The 14340-nt window shown below is 42.1% G+C and overlaps 1 protein-coding gene across 4 annotated transcripts in view; it reads left to right on the top strand.

The window, feature by feature from the left end:
* Positions 1–14340, top strand: part of LOC126204419 (protein strawberry notch) — a 264401-nt gene that overhangs the window by 99637 nt on the left and 150424 nt on the right. For all 4 annotated transcript variants that reach the window (XR_007540499.1, XM_049938805.1, XM_049938806.1 and 1 more), the window contains 3 exons: positions 1242–1405; positions 5953–6106; positions 12984–13144. Coding sequence is in view for 3 of the 4 variants with exons in the window: in XM_049938805.1 (XP_049794762.1) it covers positions 1242–1405; positions 5953–6106; positions 12984–13144 (479 nt within the window). In the remaining variant the exon portion in view is untranslated. The remainder of the gene's footprint in view (positions 1–1241; positions 1406–5952; positions 6107–12983; positions 13145–14340) is intronic.

The raw sequence follows: 14340 nt of genomic DNA on the forward strand, positions 1-14340 counted from the left end.
CTGAAGAAAGCAAATAAGACAGCTAAAATGCTGAAGATTGCTGAATAAAAAAGTATGACCGTCCTTTGGTGTGTAGCATTAGTTTTCTTTATCTTTTAACCACTTTTTTTCTTGTTAGTTAACGACAAAAAAGATAGCTATAGTTTGTTGTCCGCTATCTTTTTGTTGTAGTCTTTGTAGAATTATTGTTGCCTTACTTATTATTTTTTATTTAATTTTTTTAAAACGAGTGTTGCTGTTACCTATTGTTAAACCAAAGGTATGCGTATGCTTATTATATTATGTAGATTCATATATATGCTGGACGCACTAAACTGAATGAGCCGAGTGGAAGATGACATACTCCCTCAGATAGAAAAGTTAAGTTTTTATGAGGCATGCTTTCCGAAATTTTCGTGATACGTCAGTAGCAATGTGTTTTGTATCAAATTGGTGCGAGTGAGAAACTTATACATACTGAAAAATTGTACTGGACTCCAAACAGTTCTGATGCAATTGTATGTAGTCTGTATTTTTTGTGGCAGTTGCATACTTCTTAACTTCAGCTCAAGTTACTGTTGTCTGGTCACTGTTACTTTGGATGTGATACATTGAAACTGCGGGAATGTGATGGTCAATGATTAGGGAGGAGTGTGAGTGTATGACACAACTACACTGTTTTGATCGAATTCGCTGCTATATATCGATGAACATCATCAGAGAGAACCGTTTTCTTCAGGTGTACGGGAACAGGTAATAAGCAATGTCTGCCTGCAGTACTGTGGAATGATAATAAGGGAAGCAATGATGTTCAGGGGTAAATGAAAATAATTTCAGCATGTAGGGTGAAATTGGGCCTTTGGTGAAAAGTGTTAGAAATACTTTGACAGACTAAGAATACAGAGAGCTTGTAAGAGAATGTATGAAAGTTACCAAAATGCTCAATCAAAAAGCATCACAGGTACCTATGGAGATGATTTAGTTGCAGAATATGAATATACACATTGACAATATTTCTTCAAATATATGTAACAAATTTTGCATACATGAAGCATGTTGTTAGTGTAGCTTTTCACTATGCACTGTTTTTCATTATGGGACAGTTACAATTTCCAGAAAAGTTGAAAGCCTTCAGCATGAGTACTCCAGTTGCATTATTTATTTTGTTGAAGCCAGAAGAAATATGGCAACATTTGTCTTCTTTTTGATTTGCTCAGAAGATTACTTTTGTAGTAACTACTCCTTAATATTACTTTTTACAGGTCCTCGAGCTGCAAAATAAACTTCCAAAAGCACGTGTAGTGTACGCATCTGCTACTGGAGCATCTGAACCTCGGAACATGGCGTATATGACACGTTTAGGTATCTGGGGGGAGGGCACGCCCTTCAATGAGTTTAATGACTTTATCTCAGCAGTTGAAAAGCGGTAAGAGAAAGTTATAGTGTCATAAGTTTAATGTAAGTACTTTGTAACTCATTAACCCACAACACATTCTTCAAGAAATACATTTGAATAATGCAAAACTTTGTACGTACTGGGTGTAGTTTTTCACTCCTCTATCATTATCCTCAAGAAAGACAGTTTGCGTTAATGTATTTGGGAATTTTCAGAGTAAAACAGAAAAGAGCAAAGTATGATTCTTTCAGAAGTTGTAGTTTTCGAGATGGTTGAGCTAATATTATATTAAGGCCTGAGTACTCTGTGTAAATGTTTTGCCCGGGTGGAAATGTTGAGATAAGAGGGAAAGCTCTCCCAGAAAACTACACATATTGTTAGCCTGTTTCTCCTACTAAAAATAGTCTTTGAAGACCTTTTGTGAGATTTCTAGCAGTTGGTAGCTGACAGAAGCTCACTATAGAATATTGATAACCTGTGCAAAAGCTGTACAAAAAATAAAACTATAATTCAGAAGTGAATATTGCATTTATTGACAGCTGCCCCTCTGAGGAAGAAATTGACAGTGCAAGTTATTTCACGACACACTCAGCGCAAATATACCATATACTAACGTATTTTTGAATCTGTTATGTTTCAGGCCATTGGCTATATTTAGTAGCAATGATGTTAGGGAAATGCAGGTGATTGTCAGCAATTCAAACACACTGGATGTAAACTGCCCTTGTATACTACTATGTTTTGTCAGTGTATTCACTCAAGTGTACTGCAATCAGTTGAGTGCGAGAAGTTTGCTGCATCAGATACACAGGCAACTTTGTATCTAAACCAATGTGCACCACTGTGTCCTATATGTGCAGGGAACTACAGTATATGTAATGCTTGTTCTAAAAAGGATGAATGACTCAAATCAAACATAATTACTTTTTTAATTATGGTAGTTTCATGGTCCCTTGTCAGTTTCTCTCACACCAACATAACTTATCCTACTTATCCACATGAATCACTTTTTCTTTCATCTATTTCATGATCCAAATATTTCAATCATTTAACTATCTCACCCAAAATTGTTCAAGACTACTTCTGATGTTTGACTGTTAGACACAATTGCCCAAGAGATCAGTTTTGCCACATGCTGCTAATTGATGCTATACATGTATCACTCTGCAATCTTCAAACTGCTGAAAATTCACAATTCTACATAATTTTTCATCACAAAATTACTTCTCACATATATTCTGCAAGGGTCACCTCCTCCTGGGGTGGGTGGAAACCTCTACTGTTTGTCACAGTAAAGGATGAGGAACCAGTGTGATGTCACCAGATGCAATAAAACGTGATTCGTATTACTTCATTTATTTCACTGAATACATCTCATCTCTGTAACTTCAGCGGCAGCTGGCGACTTAGCGAGCCAATGAGGAATCTGCTGAACCCGGCAGCTGGCTCCGATAGCCATATCTCACTGCCATCAGCCTTATGCTCGGGTTGGTGCCTTCTAGTAAGTGGGTTGCCACCCACAGTGTGGAAGATGTGCCCCTTTGGAAGCTCTGCCTGGAAGTGGCGATGACTGCAGTGCGTGTGCGCTGCAACTCGCGTGCCTTTCTGGGAGCACTCTGTCCCTCCCGAGTCACTGCCTGTGTCGTCCCATCAGATTAACCTCGATGTCAGATGTCGTGTCGAATGTCGATCCTGCCCCTCTGGTCTGGTAGGCCGTCTGACCGAGCGATGCTGGAATTTAGAGCAGTTTGTGCCCCAGGCTGGATTGGTGTTGGTAGGTCACCGGACTGTCTGTTTGTGACAGGAGACACTATAGGCTAGCTTCTATCAACTGTAGTCTGGTAGGCCGTCTGACCGAGCGATGCTGGAATTTTGAGCAGTTTGTGCCCCAGGCTGGATTGGTGTTGGTAGGTCACCGGACTGTCTGTTTGTGACAGGAGACACTATAGGCTAGCTTCTATCAACTGTAGTTACGGATCGGTGGTCATCTCGTAAGGTGGCAGGAGTAAGGAACGATCTCGTACACGAGATGTTACGATATAATAATCAGAGAATTGAGTGTGAACTACACAGACACCATTGATCCTACTTGTAGACTGACTTTAACCTTGTGAGGTGAAGTACTTATGGCGTCAAGGAGGGTCTCTACTTTTTGTCATCATTCGTCGTGACTGAATTGGTTTTGCTCTTCACGAGTTGTTAACGGTCTTCCTTTCAGCTACATTTGCTTAACCAATTCGGGTCATCCTCCGTAGTGCTTCTTAAATAGTATTATGAGAATAACAGAGCAGGTTGTTCTGCACTCATGTAACACTTTTCTGCTGAGCTTGCTTGGACTCGCACACGGAAATGTTGATGTTGCACTCTTGGTGACCGACTAACTGTGTCAAAATGTTTATGCCTAGTGGCTGGTGCATGTCGATACTTCCATGTGCTGGAGCAGTGCCATTCTGTTCAGACTTAGAAACTTGACTCTCATGTTTCCTTATTTTCTTGATGCATAATAGTTCGATCTTTAGCACGGCTCAAATACTTCACTTTATCACTTTCCAACTCATTATACTTCAGATTAACCTTTTGTGTGCCCTTCTGGCCCACAGCCCGACCATCACCCTCGACTACTGACTGTCGACTGACTGACTACGCCACCTCAAAAGGGCCAATGGTCTGTCCGAGACCCCCCCCCCCCCCTCCTCTGCCCCCTTCCCTCTTCCATCCCTGTTGGCGCATAACTTTAAGTTCAGGAACATTCTCAAACACAATTGACATTGTACCCTACTGAAACAAGATGCTAATATTGATCTTTTAGTAAAGATATTAATAATCCAGGACAGGAAGGACAGATTTAGATTTCAACTAACAGTGCAGCTATCATAAGTGCATTGCAGGTAGTCGTGTAGCCTCAGCATTATTATAACGGCATATATTACATATTGATTGATGCTTGTACATGACAAAGTTACATTGTAATGTGTGCTGTTAATTATGCTGAGTCTTTGTATCTACCTAAAATGTACTGATGGTAGCTGTGCTCTTTGCTGAAATCTAGATCTGCAATGAGATACAGATGATTAGCCAACCAGTACTGACCTTCCTTTTTCTCCGGGATTACATTACACTTACGGGCCACAATTATTCCCATGGAACCAAACTTCATCGTATTAATAATGGTGCTCTGAGATATACCAAACGTTTGAGAGTAATGTGAATGTTTCATGGTGCTACTACGTAGGGCGACATTTTTCCCATTGTAGGTTTGGTATCAGAATTTGCTCTTAAACTCTTTTAGTGTATTAGATTTCTAGCTCTTCCATATTCGTCTATTGTTTTCATTGGTTGTAGAATGGTGTCTGTGTGGAATATATACTGATAGTTTCAATTGTCTTTCACCGTGCTTGTGTAATTTTGGTCATAAATTTTCTCATGCTTAATTACTGCATTAATACAGGTTCCAGTGACAACAGTTATGTGAGAGGCAAATTTTTGTACAAATAATTAATTTTCTTGCTCACCTGTAATCAGAAGAAATTGATTATTATTTTAATATAATGTAATTAGATAAATAAAATATTTACTCACCCACCGGCAGCAGGAGAACACATGAAAAAGGTTTTACTTATGCAAGTTTTCGGAGCCAGTGGCACCTTCTTCTGGCAGGAGGTTTGAAGGGGAAGGAAGAGGGGTGAAGGAAAAGACTGGAGAGTTTTAGGAAAAGAGTTAGAGTTCAGAAAAGTCACCCAGAACCCCGAGCAGGGGATACTTACTAGACGGAATGAGAAGGAAAGACCATACCCCTTTTCCTAAACCTCACTAGTCCTTTTCCTTCTTATAGCCTTGTTTCTGGATTTCATTTTTATCAGTTAATTAGATTGTATGTGCAACAGTTGTGATGCTTCACCAAATATTCAAATAGCCATGACATTTTATCTGTATGTGTTCAAGTTTCAGAAATAGGATTGGTTTTGTTAGAGCATAACCATATAGTTAACTGATGTTTGCTTTGAGACAAAGTGTATTGCAGTTGAAAATTGTAGATGTAAGTTAGAACAGCTTCCTGCAATTACCATCAGTAGCACATTTTGGAAGAAAAGCTTTACAGAATGTGGTGAATTGCATATGTGTAATGGAGCAATTTTAAATTAAATTCTTACTTTTACATAGTTTGGAAGATCTGAAAGTAACTTTGAGGCTAAAAAGAGAGACCGAAGAAGCTGTGGACAAGAAGGAAAAATACAGAAAGAAACTTTACTTTTGAAAGTTGTAGAATCACACTCAGATTAGTTTTATTTGAAGCCAAAAGGTTCTTATTGTCACCTGGCACAAAAATGGAAAAAATGACATATGGAAGAAATAGGGAAACAAAAATCTCAACAGTGATTGTTAAAGTTTGCGTAAATGTTTACAGTTATTCAAATTGTCTTGTTCCTGTTTTGTGTTTCACTCTTTTAGTCTCAGTTTCTGATGTATCAGAGTGTAGATGTTAAATTGACTCATTTAATTGCCGAAGCCATTGTTTTTCTGTATGTTGACAATAGTTCTATGAAAGAGTTAAAGGTTTTTCTTTCCTTCTTTTTCAGAGGAGTTGGTGCTATGGAAATTGTGGCAATGGATATGAAATTACGAGGAATGTATATTGCACGGCAGCTCAGTTTCCACGGCGTTTCATTCAAAGTAGATGAAGTTTCCTTATCAGATGAATTTATCAGAGTTTATGATGCATCTGTAAAGTTGGTGAGCCACTCCTTGTTATCCAGTAATAATTGGAAATGATACGTAATAAAACCTGCATGCACCACCTTCAAGAGCACCAGAACATTAAACCAGTAGGCTTGGGAAAATTGTAGGTTCTGATCTTTATACAGTTTCGCCCACTTTATAGAGAGCTCCTTGCTCTTTCAACTGAGAATGTAAGTTGTGTGGTTGTTAATAGTGGTAACTTTGTGACTGGCATAGTTGTTAAGAATACCACTCAGATACCTGATAACTACATTTATAAATTGGTTTGAAATATGGAGGCAGTAGTGCGGGTGTCTAGCTTCTATAACATTGCTTCAGAATTCAGTAAACTCTTTTACATACCAGCACATGGAGGGTAATATATGATTTTCGTACTGTAGTAACAAAGTAGCCATATTCTCAGGCAGCAAATTATTGGCCCTGCCCCTGAAACTAGGTCATCTGACACTGAAGACACATAGCTTGTGTAACTCGTACACATGCAGCTATGACTCGAAATCTGCTGACATATGGATTATATTGGCTAACGTAACATGTAAGATAGTATATCACTACTCACCAAATAAAAGGCACAGCAAGTAGGGGCTGTGCATTTATAAAGAGGCAAAACATTTCTTAACTACTCGTTGTACCTCAAAAGCTTTTCTTAGCTACTCGTTCTTCCTCAGTCTGTTTTCCAACACCGTCCACTGAGCGAAGGTGCCCTCGGGCTCTCCCCGTCTCACTCACGCACATGCCCGGGTATTGTAGGGAGCTACTCAATCACTCCAGCTCTCTTGCATTTGACCTGTGCAGTACAGCTGCGTGGACAGTGAGAAGGCTGTGAGACAGCCCACCCCTACCCACCAGTGCCTGCTTGTGCCCTGCTGGAACAGCCTCTGCTGCCCTAATGTGATCCTTCCTAACCTTCTACTGTCCTGTTCCACCTTAATTTCCCTGCTACCTACACCTGTCGAGTAGTGTTGGTAGACCCCCCCTCCCACCATACATGAACATGCCCGTGCGTCATGCATGTGAGAGGGGAGATGTGTAACAGGGACCCTTCACTGATTTGTTTGTGCTCGTGTCATGCTTGCAGCTCTTGTCACCCCAAGATGATGCCACAGAAGGTCATGAAACCCGAGGGCTGAAAAAGCATAAACACTGTGCTGCTTTGGATCACGTTCAAATTCCCGTGAAAGATTTTTGACGGTTCCTTGTTGTTCTACCTGTATACCAGAGGAAAAATTGTGGTCGTGCTACACTCCAAAGGGAACAGGTCACGTTCAGTGGTGTTGCAGCTCCACGGATGAATCATCTTGGGGAGTTGTTGACAGAGTCAAAGATTTTATTGCTCATAGCACTGCAAACTGTTGTTTTTGACCATGTAACTCTTGGGAATCAGTGTCCCAAGGGAAGGGATGGTTTCATTGATGCCCTTTATACCATCCCCCAAGGCCTTTTCTTCTCAAGTATGAGGGACAGTGTGTCTGAAAAGTTTTCCTCAGCACCCATAATAAAACTGTGGGTTTGATTTCACTGCTGGGTGTCACAGTTACGGGAGAGTTTTCAGGATAAGAGTTGAAATGTGGGTAAGAGAATGTGTGACAACCATCTCATCGTGTGACTCGTCAGTAGTGGCATTGGACATAATTGTGGTGAAATTTGGTGCCAATGTGACATCATTAAATTTCTGCATCACGATGGGAGACAGTTACGGAGTTTCAAGCAAGTGATCATTAATTATTTTACTGAGAAAATATTTGAAAATACTGTAGTGAAGTGAAGTGTCAGTCATAGCCTCGTACTTAAGCCTTTCCATGTTAACGTATTCTGTTGTAGCAAAATGCATTATTATTAATACCCATATGGTTGTGCCCGCCCAGCTGGCTGTGCGGTCTAATGTACTGCTTCCTGAACGGGAAAGTGTGCCGGGGACTGTCCGGTGGCTTAGTGTCCAGGTTTGGTATGCCAGACAGCCTGTGGATGGTTTTTAAGGTGGTTTTCCATCTACCTCAGCGAATGTGGGCTGGTTCCCCTTATTCTGCCTCAGTTACACTATGTCAGCGATTGCTGTGCAAACACTGTCTCCTCGTATGCATACACCATAATTACAATACTACGCCAACATTTGGGGTTACACTTGTCTGGTATGAGACGTTCCCAGGGGAGGGAGGGGGGGGGGGGGCAAACCACACAATAACATTGGGTTCAGTGTGGGACGGCGGTGGGGTGGGTGGACTGCTGTGGCCTGTTGTGGGTTTGTGAACCACTGAGGGCTATAGCAGGACGAAGCCTCTCCCATCGTTTCTAGGTCCCCAGTTTAATACACAATACACACCCAACCATATGGTTGAATTATGAAGTTATTTCAGTTTTGTTTACATGTTTGTTAGCTCCGCATGTCGATTTTAATCTTGGTACAAAGAGGAAGATTAGTAAGAGAAGTTTATAAATTGCTGAACGTTTGAGATTTCAATATCTAACATACTTTACTTTTTTCAGTTTTAGTATAATGTTTACAGCTTTCATCAAAGACAAGAAAGGTGTGTAGCAATTGATGGTACATTTTTGGGTTTGTAGAAGAGATGAGGATTTGTGGTGTACAAGTCAGGTTATCATACCATTTCCTGATCAATATTTTTGACTACTGACCTAGTGTCTTCTTCAGATTGCAACCCTATCGGGGTTAAAACTGGCTATATTAAAGTCCCTAGAAAGCTGTGCACAATGTCTCATAAAGCACAAGCCTGTGGATCGGATATTTTACAAGCGCGTGCTGAAATAAGACGTATCTGTTTTTCACCTTGGCCTTTGTCCTCTTGCTGCTCCCATTCCCATCTAAAGCTGCACCTGTGATGTTGCTGAGGCGTAGCATGTCAGGGACCACTCATCTAGTGTGAGTCGCAAGCAACTGGCAGAAGTCGGAATGGGACATGCCACAAAATCGGAAGTTGGGCTGCACTGTTCACAACTGCTATTATGTTGTAATAACTCATTGAGCAGCGCTAGAAGAGCATGGTCAGATGGAGCGCACTTGAGTCCATTGTTGAAATGTTACTCAATGAGTTTACTGCTCGGAGTACAGTCACGCAAGATTGTTTCTGCCCTCCCTACGCTAAAAAAACTGCTGATCTGTCACTTGTAACCACAGTGTCCCTTCTTAAGTTATTTGCTATGTTGGAGACAACGGAGGACCCAATTTTTATGTCCTGTGGAGGACACTTTGAAAATGCTGGCGGATCTTTTTCCTCCTAAAACTATAAAGCTGTTCCAGCTTGTGATGACGACCACCTACTTCTTGTATGGCAATAAATTTTATGAAATGACAAACAGTATAGCGATTGGCTCTCCGTTGTCTCCATCATTGACTAACTTTTTTATGGAGAATTTTGAGGAACATGCATTACATTCGGCTCCCCTCCGTCCATCCTTATTTTATCGTTATGTTGACGATACATTTATGGTCTGGCCACACGGTGCAGAAGCTCTCTAACAATTCATGGAACACATGAACAGCATACATCCGATTCACTGTCGAGATGGAGAAGGAAGGAAGGCTGCCATTCTTAGACATTTTAGTATAACTACAGGCGGACAGGTGTCTCAGCCACTCCGTGTATTGCAAGTCCGATGCATACCAATTTATACCTTAATGCACAGTGTTTCCATCATCCTGTTCAGAAGCGAGCCGTTTTTAACACATTGGTATATAGAGCAAAAACTGTTTCTGACCAGGACCACTTGAAGTCCGAAATGAACCATCTGAAGTACGTGTTCCAAAAGAATGGCTATGGTGCACGCGATATAAAGGCAGCGTTCTCCAAGAAAAGGAAACTTGAAAATGCTGCACACTCACAGGATGAAACAACGATTGCGGTTCTTCCTTTTTGCGGTGCTATATCCAGTAAAATATGAAGAGTCCTGTGTAGACGGGGTATAAGACAGATTTTTCGTCGTCCTAAGAAAATTAAGATGATGTGCCCTGTTAAGGACAGTCTCAGCCTCAGGGTATCTGGAATTTTAATATCCCCTATGAGTGTGGAAGCAATTACATAGGTCAGACCATTCGTACCGTTTCCGACCGCTGTGCAGAATACCAGCGGCATATTAAAAATAGAGAACTGGAGAAATCGGCAATTGCCGAGCACAGTCTCACAAACACAAAATACTGTTTTATGAAACAAAAATTTTGTCCCATGCCACCACCTACTGAGATTCTGTTGTTATAGAGGCTGTTTAAATAAGGATGAGCGAGAAGAATTTTAACCACAATAGCGGATACTATCTGAGCGGTGCATGGAAACGAGTGATTGATGCAGGGAATCACCAGAGACATTCCTTCCAGGGTTTATGTTCCCATGGAAGCGATGGCGCCACTAGCGCAGACATTGACACTGTCTGCGACAGCGATACGTAATTGCTGACCAATCTCAAGCCGACCAATCAGAAGCTGTCCACGGGCTATATAAGGTCACCACATCTGCAGTGAAGATAGTCAGTTGTCCCTGGAGATGACAGTGGAGGCTATCATCGAAAGCTTGAGATTTTATCCTGAATTGATGTGGCAAGAAAGACGAGAATGGTTTACATATCAGTGCCGTCGCGAAAGACTCACTATCATAGTGGTTAGACAACTTACATGTGCACACATAAGGAAAGTTTTCCTTATGTTTACATCTACGTACATCCTCTGCAAGCCACCATACAGTTCGTCTCGGAGGGTATTGTGTACCTACTAGTTACTTCCTTTCCTGTTCTACTCATAAATAGAGGGTGGGGGAAAAGACTCTGTAAGAGCCGTAATTTCTTGTATGTACACTGTGTGATCAAAAGTATCTGGACACCCCCAAAAACATACTTTTTTCATATTAGGTGCATTGTGCTGCCACCTACCGCCAGGTACTCCATATTAGTGACCGTAGTAGTCATTAGACGTCGTGAGAGAGCAGAATGGGGCACTCCATGGAACTCACGGACTTCGAGCGTGGTCAGGTGATTGGGTGTCACTTGTGTCATACATCTGTACATGAGATGTCCACACTCCTAAACATCCCTAGGTCCACTGTTTCCAATGTGATAGTGAAGTGGAAATGTGAAGCGACATATACAACAGAAAAGCGTACAGGCCGACCTCGTCTGTTGACTGACGGAGACTGCCAACAGTTTAAGAAGGTCTTAATGTGTAATAGGCAGACATCTATCCAGACCCTCACACAAGAATTTCAAATTGCATCAGGATCCACTGTAACTACTATGACAGTTAAGTGGGAAAACTTGGATTTCATGGTCGAACGGCTGCTCATAAGCCGCACATCATACCGTTAAATGCCAAATGACACCTTGCTTGGTGTAAGGAGCATAAACGTTGGACGATTGAACTGTGGAAAAACATTGTGTGGAGTGGCAAATTATGGTACACAATGTAGTGATCCGAAGTCAGGGTGTGGGTATGGCGAATGCCTGGTGAACATCATCTGCCAGCGTGTGTAGTGCCAACAGTAAAATTCGGAGGCAGAGGTGTTATGGTGTGGTCGTGTTTTTCATGGAGGGGGCTTGCACCCCTTGTTGTTCTGTGTGGTACTATCACAGCACAGGCATACATTGATATTTTAAGCACCTTCTTGATTCCCACTGTTGAAGAGCAATTCGGGGATGGTGATTGCATCTTTCAACACGATTTAGCACCTGTTCATAATGCACAGCTTGTGTGCAGAGTGGTTACATGACAATAACATCCGTGTAATGTACTGGCTTGCACAGACTCCTGACCTGAATCCTATAGAACACATTTGGGATGTTTTGGAAAACCGACTTACTTTGTGAAGAATGGGCTGCCATTCGCCAAGAAATCGTCCAGCACCTGATTGAACGTATGCCTGCGAGAGTGGAAGCTGTCATCAAGGCTAGGGTTGGGCCAACTCCATATTGAATTCTAGCATCACTGATGGAGGGCGCCACAAACTTGTAAGTTATTTTCACTCAGGTGTCCAGATACTTTTGATCAAATTAGTGTACCTTCGTAGCCTTATGCGAAATGTATGTCGTTGGCACGTATGTCAGTTTCAGTAGAATTGTTCTGCAGTCAGTTTCAAACACGTTACCACACTCCTCACCTGTCCGATGTCGGACATATCGTGAATGACCGTAGTATCGGCTTCAACGAGCTACGCAGATCAGAATTGCTCTTACGGCAGATCCTCCAATCACACTATCCTCAGGCCTCAATCTCAGCTAGCTTCTCTCCTCCCATCCCTGTCACGACAACAGTGCCTAAGTTTGACACTCGAACGCATCTGTTTGCAGTCTCCCTCTCCACGTATCCTCTCTCTCCAGTCTGTCCCCACACATTATTGAGTACCCCATGCAACACCTCCTACCTGTACCGAAGTGAACTCACTGGTGCCACATTCCTGTCCCGTGCAACTATCACCGGCTGCCCCTCTGTCCGGCAGTCACCCCTCATCGGGCTCTCTCGACCTCCTCCACATTCGCTTTCCCCACCATCTCATTCCACCTGACATAGCCTCTTAAGCCAGTGCCAGCACCTTGTAGCCCCCCCTTCTCTCTCTCTCTCTCTCTCTCTCTCTCTCTCTCTCTCTCTCTCTCTGTGTGTGTGTGTGTGTGTGTGTGTGTGTGTGTGTGTGTGTGTGTGTGTGTGTGTGTGTGTTTTCTGTACTACTTGTCTTTTAAGATGGAAATGGTCTGAAAGCTTAGTAGTATTTGCAGTCTTGTTTGTGTGCCCATGAACCACTGAATGTCTCACGTTTGTGGTAAGTTGTTATCTTTACTCCTTTTGTTATATGTATTCACTAAGTGCTTACCGTAAACCATATTTTGTAATTGTATTTGCTGTACTGTTATGAACTCCATTTGCACGATTGTGTTCCAGTGGGTGGATGCCATGCGAAAGTTCCAGGAGGCAGCTGAACTTGTTGATGCGGAGAACCGTATGAAAAAGACCATGTGGGGACAGTTTTGGTCTTCACATCAACGTTTCTTTAAATACCTGTGTATCGCATCTAAAGTTAATCACGCTGTCACAGTGGCACGGTAAGTTAATGGACAGAGATATCAATGTAATGGTAATGAATCTGGTGAGAAGATCCTCAAGGATGTCATAAACAATATATAAACACATTTACAGCACAGAAAGATACCAATGTCCCTTCCACTGTCGTAAGTTTAATGATCCTCATTGATGCGGAATAAGTAAAAAAAATTATGTAACATATTTTCAATTAAGAAGCAATAACAAACTTGTCACAAAACTTGTATTTGTATAATATACTTACAAAAATAACATTATGAGTAGGACAGGTTGCTGCTCACCACACAGGCAGGATGCGTAGCAGAATTGGGAGGTTGTAAGTGGGTGGTGGGGTGGAAGGGCCGTGGTGGGGTTGGGGGGGGGGGGGGGGGGGAGTGGTTACAGGAGAGGAGGGACCGAGAGAAGGGGAAAAGGGTGTAGTGCACTGGTTGAATGTGCAGTGTGAGCAGGGAAGGGGATAGGTAGAGAGAGGACTGGGCTAGCGAATATTGAGGCCAGGCTGGTTATGGCAACATAGGACATATTGCCTGTTGCAGGGAGAGTTCCCAGCTTTGCACTTCAGAAAAGCTGGTGTTGGTAGGGAGAATCCATATGGTGCAGGCTGTGAAGTGGTCATTGAAGTGAAGCCCATTGTGTTAAGCAGCAATGGTCAGCAATTGGGTGGTCAAGTTACCTTTCGGCCACAGTGTAGCGGTAGCCGTTTGTCTGGACAAGCAGCTCGATAGGTGTCCTGTCTACGTGGAAAGCAGCACAGTGGCTGCAGCTCGGGTTGTAGACAGCTTTCACTTGTAGCTCTGCCTTTGATGGGGTAGGAGAGACATGTGAGTGGACTGGAGCATCTGGTGGTGGGTAAAATCCACATTATCTACTTCCATTACAAAGATGTTTTATTGAAAAAAAAAAAGTACTTAAGTTACCACATGCTATGCATACCACACGAACTACACATCAACTAAGCAGAGGAGACTTTGACATGTGGCACTTGAAAATTGAAAGGGAAGCAGCACTTGGCACGAAGACCGTATATCACCTAGTAATGTTAGGAACATTTTCTCCACAATTTACAACTTGGGACGAGTCTAGTGACACACAACAGAATACCATGAATGCAGTAGCATTGAAAACATGTTTTGTGAAAAAAATTGCACTTGGGATGTTTGACATTTCCAGTCTTCATGTGTACCTCGGATTTTACTGA

Source organism: Schistocerca nitens, chromosome 9 (genome assembly GCF_023898315.1).
Source record: "Schistocerca nitens isolate TAMUIC-IGC-003100 chromosome 9, iqSchNite1.1, whole genome shotgun sequence".
Taxonomy (NCBI): Eukaryota; Metazoa; Arthropoda; class Insecta; order Orthoptera; family Acrididae; genus Schistocerca; species Schistocerca nitens.